The sequence below is a fragment of the Otolemur garnettii genome, unplaced genomic scaffold, assembly GCF_000181295.1.
Source record: "Otolemur garnettii isolate 467f Iridium unplaced genomic scaffold, OtoGar3 scaffold00111, whole genome shotgun sequence".
NCBI lineage: Eukaryota > Metazoa > Chordata > Mammalia > Primates > Galagidae > Otolemur > Otolemur garnettii.
Genome location: NW_003852506.1, coordinates 2,229,422 through 2,239,252, shown reverse-complemented (window position 1 = coordinate 2,239,252; position 9,831 = coordinate 2,229,422). Strand labels below are relative to the sequence as shown.

Sequence of the window (9,831 nt, the reverse complement as noted above, 5' to 3'; positions counted from 1 at the left end):
AAAAAAAAAAAAAAAAATGGGGAAGAAGAGAAAAAAAAAACATTAGCTGGGTGTGGTGCTGCACACCTATAGTCCCAGCTACTTCTTCCCAAGTAGGTGGGAGAATTTCTTGAGCCTAGAGTTCAAGATTTACACTGAGCTACACTGAGCAATGACCCAGGTACTGCAATCTAGCATGGGCAGGAGAGCAAGACCTTGCCTATTTAAAAAAAAAAAAAAAATCAAAACCATCTTTATTTGTTGCAGATTTCTTAGCACTGATATGTATAAAACACCCACAAACTCTTTAATTTAGATAAGTATTCTGAAGTGTTTTGTGCAATGCCACCATCATAAAAGTATGCAACCACTCAAGTTAACATGTTATTTCCATAATGTCAGGTCACACACATAACAAAAGAAAATCTTCCATTTATCTTATGGTTTTTCTCCTGTTTGGACAGGAGTGAAACTGCCTGGCTATGATTTTTGTTCTGTTACTTGCTCTATCCTTGGATATACATTAACTTGTCTACACTTCTGTTTCTTCACCTATGAAACAGAGATAATGATAGTATTATACTTACATCTGAAAGGCTTGTTTTAATGTTTAAAGGAATTAATACTTGCAAGGCACTTAAAACATTGTTTGCCATACACAATAAAAGTTAACTTCTATTATTATTTCCTATGGGCATAATAAAATAACTCATTAGTAGAGTATAAGGTAAATTTCAAGGCAGAAACTGAAGTAGATAAAGGATATAAAGATATTTTCCCTGTTGTACATTTGACAAATTCCAAACTTCATCATTAAGGAAAGCCACTGTTGCTCCCTTGAGGAAAAGGCAATGGCTGTCTGGAGGATCCAACTTGGATAGAATAAACAAAGACCGATCAATTACTGTGCATTAAAGAGCAGAAGCATGATTGATATATTGAGACAGGAAAACTTCTCAAATTAGACAATGTCCAAGTAACAAATAATCAGCATACAAACTTTAATTAATAACAATATGTAAAGTATAATGTTTTCTATTTGATGGTTCAGAATGATGAAAGCAAGGTGATAGGTATATGGTAGAATCCTGGATCTACCTAGAATCCTGGTGATTAAATGGTAGGGTATGTTAGTCTTTTCTGGCTACTACTTACCAGTCACTTTCATGAGGACTTTAGAAAAATCAATGCAGACTGGTATAAGACAACTGTGGTATTCACATATCAGCCATGAAATAAATATTTATTAGAATTCTGTTGAAAAATATAACTTTGAGAGATACCTATACACATATAACATAGTAGTTCTAATTTGAATAATTAGGAAATTGTGATAATTTTATACAGAAATGTTTTTCTAAGTATATATCAATAATTATGTTTATTACTAAGGAAAAAAGTGCTATTTGAAACACTAATACAAATTAAGTCACTACTTCTGAATCATTAAATAAAACTGTAATTCATTCTCATTGAAAGAACTTCTCTATTAGGTAGTATTTCAACATTCTGACCAATAGGTAACTAAAATGGAAAAAGAAAAAGCTACATTTGTTTAAATATAGGACATAATTCAAAATTTATACTAAGTTAGCCATATCTTGCCTCAAAAAAGACTTTGACATTATTGTTAATTACACTCTTTTTGTGTGATAGTAGTCATAGTAATGCTTTATTGTTTCTGACAGTACCTGAAGGTTTTCTTCTGTTGTTACCCAATGGCCTCCAACACCAAGAAGTGTGATAACATCATGTTTATGTGGTAGTAATTGTAATTTTGCAGCTGGTTCATCATCTTTACTATACAATCTCACTTGTAAGAAAATAGTTAGAAGAAATATATAATAATCTGATAGAAATGTATTATTGACATAAGTTCTTTTTACTTTTTAAAATTTTTATTTACTTAGAAATAGGGCATGCTATTTTGCTCAGGCTAACACTGACTCAAGTGATCCTTCCATCTCAGCCTTCCACCATGCCCAGTTGTTCCTTTCTTTCATTTCCTTTTCCTTCCTTTCCTTATTTCTCCTCCCTCTTTCCTTCCTTCCCTCCCTTCCTCTTTCTTTTCCTTTCTTTCTTTCCTTCTTCTCTTTCTCTCTTTCTTTGACAGAGAATCACTCTGTTTCCCTGGCTACAGTGCAGTGGTGTCAGCCTACCTTGCAGCAACCTCAAACTCCTGGGTTCAAGTGATAGTCTTGCCTCAGCCTCCCAGGTGGCCACCCTGCCTAGCTAATTTTTCTATTTTTTGTAGAGATAGGGTCTTGCTCTTGTTTAGGCTGATCTTCAACTCCTGACCTCGAGCAACCTTTCCACCTTAGCCTCCCAAAGTACTAGAATTATAGGGAATAAGCCACCACTCTTGGCCTTTTACTTTTTAATGCAGGAGTGAAAAAGCATTTTTCTTAGAAAAAGGCAACGTTAGAAAAAGTACATTCAGATACCTTAAAAATATACCTTTTCCATTAAAACTTTACTTAACAAATGCAAACAAATGTAACCTAATCGTTTGTAAAACATTAAATTTACTCTCTAACTTTGTATTTAAGTAAATGAATGAAATATATAAAGACTAAAATATCTATCTTTATTTGAAAACCAGGCAAGGCAACATAACACATAACTAAGTCTGATATTTTTAATCCTAATGTTGATGGTTTACTATATTGGGATGAGTTGATTTCTGATTAAAGAACTCATAGATTCAAGATAGCAAAGATTAGCTAGACTTGGTGACCTGCCCTTGAGACCTAGCTACTTGGAAGGCTGAGGCAGGAAGGGAGCTTGGGCCTAGGAGTTTCAGACCATAGACAGTCAAGATAATTTAGTGTAATTACTGAAATGTTGATCTGAAAAAATAGTGTCAATGAAATATATATTTATTTATTTTTAAATATACATTTATTTTTACTGAAAGAATTTTCTCTCAGTTGATTTCAAATTTGGAAAATACTGTTTTAAAAAAATCACATATACAGGTGGCACCTGTGGCTCAAAGGAGTAGGGTGCTGGCCTCATATGCTGGAGGTGGTGGGTTCAAACCCAGCCCTGGCCAAAAAACTGCAATAAATAAATAAATAAATAAAAATTAAAAAATCACATATAGTCAAAGTCATCTTTATCTATCCCTTCTCATTTTATTTTATTTTATTTTTTGAGACAGAGCCTCAAGCTGTCCCCCTGGGTAGAGTGCCATAGCATCACAGCTCACAGAAACCTCCAACTCCTTGGCTCAAGTGAGTCTCCTGCCTCCGCCTCCTAAGTAGCTGGGACCACAGGCCCCTGCCACAATGCCCAGCTATTTTTTGGTTGCAGCCATCATTGTTTGGCGGGCCCAGGCTGGATTCTAACCCGCCACCTTAGGTGTATGTGGCTGGCGCCTTAGCCACTTGAGCCACAGGTGCCGAGCCCCCTTCTCATTTTATAAGATGATTTTATAAATTCTAACATAGTAGAAATATAAGCATTCAGTAGGTTAAAAAAAAACCTATCCTTTAGGAGCAGTGGTATTACTTAAGTGTTTTCAGATACTAAGTGTTACGTAAGTGTTAAAATAGATACTGGTAAATTAAAAATATTCAAGAAAAGAACAAACTTCTGTACATTTTCCAATAGAGACTGTAGAAGTCGACCATTCAATAGAGGGCAGCTGTATATAAGCATCTGAATGATAATGTATATTATCTGGGAATTACTAAAGAAGATCATATTTATGGGTTCTTTGTAGAGATATGTCATTTGTTACTTGAATTGCAATGTCTGTGTTATATTTTATTTATTTATTTATTTTTGAGACAGAGTCTCACTATGTCGCCCTTGATAGAGTGCCATGGCATCACAGCTCATAGCAACCTCAGACTTGGGCTTAAGCAATTCTCTTTGCCTCAGCCTCCCAAGTGGCTGAGACTACAAGCACCTGCCACAATACCCGGCTAGTTTTTTTTGGTTGTAGTTATCATTGTTTGGCAGGCCCAGGCTGGATTCGAACCTGTCAACTCTGGTGTATGTGGCTGGCGCCCTGGCCGCTTGAGCCATAGGTGCCGAGCCAATGTCTATGTTTTAAAGGGCAACTATGTTTTTTCTTACAGAAAGACAGTGCTTACCACAGGAGTAAAGGGAAGATGCTCCATTTAAAATAAGTCTTTAGGACAAGGTGTGGTGGCTCACGCCTATAATCCTAGCATTCTGGGAAGGTAAGGCTGCTTGAGCTTAGGAGTTCCAAACCAGCCTGAGCAAGAGCGAGACCTTGTCTTTAAGAAATAGCCAGGTATTGTGGCAGATGCCTATAGTCCCAGCTACTTGGGAGGCTGAGGCAACAGAATTACTTGAGCCCAAGAGTTTAAGGTTGCTGTGAGCTACGACACCATGGCACTCAACCCCAAGGAGACTGAGTGAGACTCTGTCTCCAAAATAAATAAATACAAAATTAAGTAAGTCTTTAGTTGAAAAGAAAACCCTGGGCAGCGGCTGTGGCTCAAAGGAGTAGGGCACCAGCCCCATATGCCAGAGGTGGCAGGTTCAAACCCAGACCCGGCCAAATACTGCAAAAAAAAAAAGAAAACCCCAAACTGAAAGGTATATGGCATACCATCTGGGTGAAGGCTCAACTACAACTTGGACTTTACCTAACAAACACGAACAAATGTAACCTAATTGTTTGTACCCTCATATTAATCTAAAATAATAATAATGATAAAAGAAAACCCTGCACTAAACATCCAAATTCATTCATAAATGCATTACTAATTATTCCCTGGTCATACAGGCTACTGATTTCATAAGGTGCCCACCTCCAGTATCTAGGACAATATCTACTCCTAGGCCACCTGTTTCTTCCAAACAGCTTTCAGCAACATGGACTTTACCATTAGATACATCAATCACTCGGGCTGTAAAGACAAGAAATCAGGCAATTGTATTATTCTCTACATGAATAATACAAAGAAATCAGGAAAGAAGAAAAAGAAAAGCAAATATCCATTCTCTGAGATGAGTTAAACAATTCAAACAATTACTCAGTTTGAAGGGGAAAAAGTCAATTCAAATTATACTTTTTTCTCATCTATCTCAATATTGGTAAAGATCAATCCAAATGAAGGGACTAGTAAATAAAATAAAAAATGTGAACATTTTCCTGATGAGGTGATCCAAGGGTGGTCTGTTTACACATAGGAGCATTTTCTATATTTATAGGATATGTAGTCAGAACTGAGAATCTGAAAACACAGAGGTGTGTATGTGTATATACACACACATACTAAGACATGAATTGGAAGATTTTTTTTTTTTTTTTTGAGACAGAGCCTCAGGCTCGTGCCGTGGCATCACAGCTTATAGCAGCCTCCAATTCTTGGGCTTAAACAATTCTCTTGCCTCAGCCTCCCAAGTAGCTGGGACTACAGGTGCCCACCACAACGCCTGGCTATTTTTTGGTTGTAGTTGTCATTGTTGTTTGGCAGGCCCAGGCTGGATTCGAACCCACCAGCTCTGGTGTATGTGGCTGGTGCCTCAGTTGCTTGAGCTACAGGTGCTGAGCCATAAATTAGAAGATTAAGCAGTTTCTTAAGTATGCTAATATTTAATAGCATTTACAGCTAAAAAGTACAAAATATACAGATGCTTCACAACTTAATGGTTATATCCCAACACAAGCTGAAATGAATTCCTAAGTAAAAAAGGCATTTAATGCCACATTTAAACCCATTATACAGTAAAAAAGTCTTAAGTTGAAACAATGTTAAGTCAAGGATCATCTCTACTCATGCAATATGGTAATTATCCACTAGAAGCTATTTAATCCTTTCTCAGTCATAAAAATGCCTCCTACTTTCCCCCCTCTTTCCCCTAAATGAGGAAAAATTATGAAAGTAAGGAAGAAAAAAACGAGGACTTTTAGCAGAATTAGTAAAAATTAAACTAATTTAACTGGTTGCTTTATTTACTAAATTACATTTAAAAATCTCAGAGTTTTGAACTGGCAAATAAGACACATGTTTGTATTTCATTTTTGTATTGTTTAACATCTTTCTGTTGAAGAGAATTATTCTCAGTATTGTGTACCTCAGATTAGAGGTACAGCACAACAGTAATTAGGATTTGGGGGAAGGGAAAGGACAAAGAGGCCACAAGGGAAAGGGTCTGAAGAAATTCAAGAAGGGCAGAATAAACAAATAAGGAAACTTTCCCTTCAGCAAGACTGTTTAAAAATGCTCTCTTTCTGTATTCATTCTATTTTCAAATCTCTTTTTTTCTTTCTTTTCTCCTTTTTCCAGCCTGTGTATTACCTTCTTTTCATTTCTTGGTTAGCTCTGCTAGAAGCATAATGTAATAATAGAAATAACATAGGTTTTAATGATAGGCCTGGGTTCAAATCTCCTTCCAGTCCTTAGTTGTGTATCCTTGACATACTCAAGGTCAGCTTGTATCCTTGACAGCTCTGAGATGCTGTTTCCTGGTTGGCCAACCTACAGTTATTAAGGATTTCAGGAAGTAACATCCAAATTAACATCAAAAAACTATTACTTTCCCTCCTGTCTGCCCTTCATTTACTCTGCTCCTTCTCATTGTTCTTCATTTGTAAAGTTTTTCTGTTCCTATCTTTCTCTTCTCGTTTTACATTATTTTCAGTCTTTATTTTCTTCCTCCTCTCCCTATTCATTGCTGTTTGGATAGGTTCACTTTTTTTTTTTTTTGGTAGAGACAGAGTCTCACTTTATTGCCCTTGGTAGAGTGCTGTGGCATCACACTGCTCACAGCAACCTCCAACTCTTCCCTCAGCCTCCCGAGTAGCTGGGATTACAGTCGCCCGCCACAACGCCCAGCTATTTTTTTGTTGCAGTTCGGCTGGGGCCGGGTTCGACCCACCACCCTCGGTATATGGGGCCGGTGCCCTATCCACTGAGCCACAGGCGCTGCCCTAGGTTCACTTAAAAGAGTTCACTAGCCTCAACCACGTCCTGCTCATCATAAACTATGTTCTGATGACCTGTGTGTTTGTGTAAGTGGATCACCTCCCTTCCTAGTCTATTACAGAAAGTAGATAAAATTAGAGGTACATCACGGGGTAAAAGAGGTTGAGAAACATACAAAAGGGTGCAAAAACTATATTGATTTACTGGTAAAACCAAAGAGGCATTGGGTATTTCTAAGTTGTGTCCAAGTTCACCTAATTCAAACTTGGACAAGTTGCTGATGTCAGTGGAACAAAGAAGAGAAAAACACCGAAAGATGTTAAGTTTATAAAACTTCAAACAGTAAAATTAAAACCATTATGTAAGTAAATTTAGACTTAGCCATAGATATCAAGTCCATTTTATTATTATTTTTATTATTATTTTTTGTGACAGTCTCAAGTCATTCTTTCACCCTGGGTAGAGTATAGTTTTCATCATAGCTCACAGCAACATCAAACCCTGGGGCTCAAGCGATTGATCCTCTTATCTCATTCAGCCTCCTCAGTACCTGAGGACTATAGGTGCCCGCCACAATACTCGGCTAGGTTTTTTTTAGTAGAGACAGGGGCTCTCTTTTGCTCAGGCTGGTCTCCTGAGCTCAGGTGGTCTACCCACCTCGGCCTCCCAGAGTACAGGATTTATAGGTGTGAGCCATTGCACCTGGCCACCAAGTGCATTTGGGATTTTGTACTTTGTTTTCTAAGTACAGTTTTTAAAGTGATTTCCCTTCAAAATTACCTATTTTAAAGGCTGCTGAATAATATTACCTACCTATAGAAGGCCTAAGTCTTTCAAGGAACTGCTTGTCTTCAAGGCTGCATGCTGTTGAAATCACCTTGGCTCCCCTATGGTGTGCTAACTGAATAGCTATTGTACCAAATGCCTGTGTGGGAAAAAATATACAATGGTTTTATATTTATAAGGCAGAGGCCATATCTATTCAATTTGTGGCTTGTTTAATAAAGTCTAATTCTTTATTGTTACTTTAGTATATTTTTATTTATTATTTATTTTACCTTTTTGAGACAGAGTCTCACTCTGTTGCCCCATGCTAGAGTGCTATGGCATCATAACTCACACCAACCTCAAACTCTTAGGTCCAGGTGATCCTTTTGCCTCAGCTTCCCAAGTAGCTGGGGACTATAGGCACCTACCACAATGCCTGGTTATTCTTTTTTAGTAGAGATAGGGTCTTGCTGTTGCTCAGATTGGTCTTGGACTCCTGAGCTCAAGCAATCCACCCGCTGTAGCCTCCTAGAGTCCTGGGAATACAGGCATTAGCCACTACACCCACTTTAGTCTACTTGTAAATGTTATCTAATAGGAAAAGAGAAAAAATATAAGTTCAGTAGGGGAAATATGTGATTGATTTTCTAGATATCTAATTGACTTTTCTGTTATCTAATAGGAAAAGAGAAAATAAGTTCAGTAAGGGAAACATGTGATTGACTTTCTTCTTCAGAAGGGATGGTGGAAAAGCTGCACATGTCATATGCTTTCACCCAGTCTGACCATAGCACATAATTTCAAGGATGGAAGGCCACATTCAGAGACATGGCCTTGGAAAGAGCAGAATAGTCCTTTATGGGCCTTGTCTGCAAGATGATCTAAGCTAATTATAAAGTACATATGGGAGTACAGCTACCTTTCCTTGAGGAACAAAGCACTTCAAAGGCTCCTTCCTATTTTGGACCCATAGGTAAGTTTGGGGAAATATTACTATCTTGATTTGGACATCAGGCTGAAGCCAATGCCGAAGTCAGCTCTGCCTTTTCTTCAAAGAAAAGCAGGGGAGAAAGCATTTTCATCAAAAGCCACACAGAGTATAAATCTGTCTCCACATTTTCAGATTATAATATTTTTATGTATTTTACTGTTGACTTCAACTTTTTTTTTGGACAACACATCTAACATGTTTAAATCAGCACACTTTGATCTTATATGTGAGCTATCTATAAAATGCCAACACTTTACTAATAAAAGTTTACAGGTGAGAAATATGATACAAAACTGGTAGAGTTCTGCAGTATGGACTTTGAAGACTCATGAGCTGTTTCAGGCTTTGTGTAACAGGAATGAATAAAAATGGTTTGTCTTTAATTTACTAGATCCAAAGTAGTAAGAAACTAATCACACTAGACCTAATATTTCTGTCCTATTGCTAAAAGCTACCGTGTTTCCCCGAAAATAAGACCTACCCAAAAAATAAGCCCTAGCAGGATTTCTATGCATTTGTTAAATATAAGCCGTATCCTAATAAGACCTAGTGACAGGTGTGGCTATGCAGCGTATCTGCATAGCTACGCCATGCATTTTGGGGCGGAGAGGAACACATCCCCTAAAAATAAGCCCTAGTGTGTCTTCTTGAGAAAAAATAAATATAAGACAGTGTCTTATTTTCGGGGAAACACACTACTTACTACAACAAAATGAGAAGATGGTAAAAAAAAAATCAGTAAATAAGGTTATTGGCAAAGAATTATATTAGCAAATGTATACCTCATTTCTGATTCCCCAGACGTACTGCATGTGGGTCTGATTCTTAACAGCATTAGCACTTACACTCGCTCCATCCATGATCAGCACTGACTTTCCTGGAGAGAGCTGAGAAAGGTAATGCAGTGCTGTGTAGGCTCGAACTCCATCCCGAATGGTTCCAGCTGCTTCTGTCCAAGTGACCTTTTCTGGTTTATGAACTATCACAAAAAATAAGAGGAAACAATATGTTGGTAAGTCCCAGTAGTTCTGCCTCCTGGATCTACTACCACCATGGCCCGATCCAAGCCCTACTCCTATTATCTCTCACCCACGTTATTGGCCCATTCTCCATTAATGCACAATCCATTCCCCACATAGGAACCAGTGTATGTCCATTTCTTTTTTTTTTTTTTTTTTTTTT

General features: G+C 37.5%; 1 protein-coding gene across 1 annotated transcript in view; it reads right to left on the bottom strand.

Moving 5' to 3' along the window:
- Window positions 1-9,831, bottom strand: part of CRYZL1 (crystallin zeta like 1) — a 47,840-nt gene that overhangs the window by 5,364 nt on the left and 32,645 nt on the right. Inside the window, exons 6-10 of the mRNA XM_003797059.3 lie at window positions 9,495-9,628; window positions 7,704-7,815; window positions 4,770-4,868; window positions 1,671-1,792; window positions 746-851 (exon numbers count right to left, since the gene is read on the bottom strand). Of these exons, the coding sequence (XP_003797107.2) occupies window positions 746-851; window positions 1,671-1,792; window positions 4,770-4,868; window positions 7,704-7,815; window positions 9,495-9,628 (573 nt within the window). The remainder of the gene's footprint in view (window positions 1-745; window positions 852-1,670; window positions 1,793-4,769; window positions 4,869-7,703; window positions 7,816-9,494; window positions 9,629-9,831) is intronic.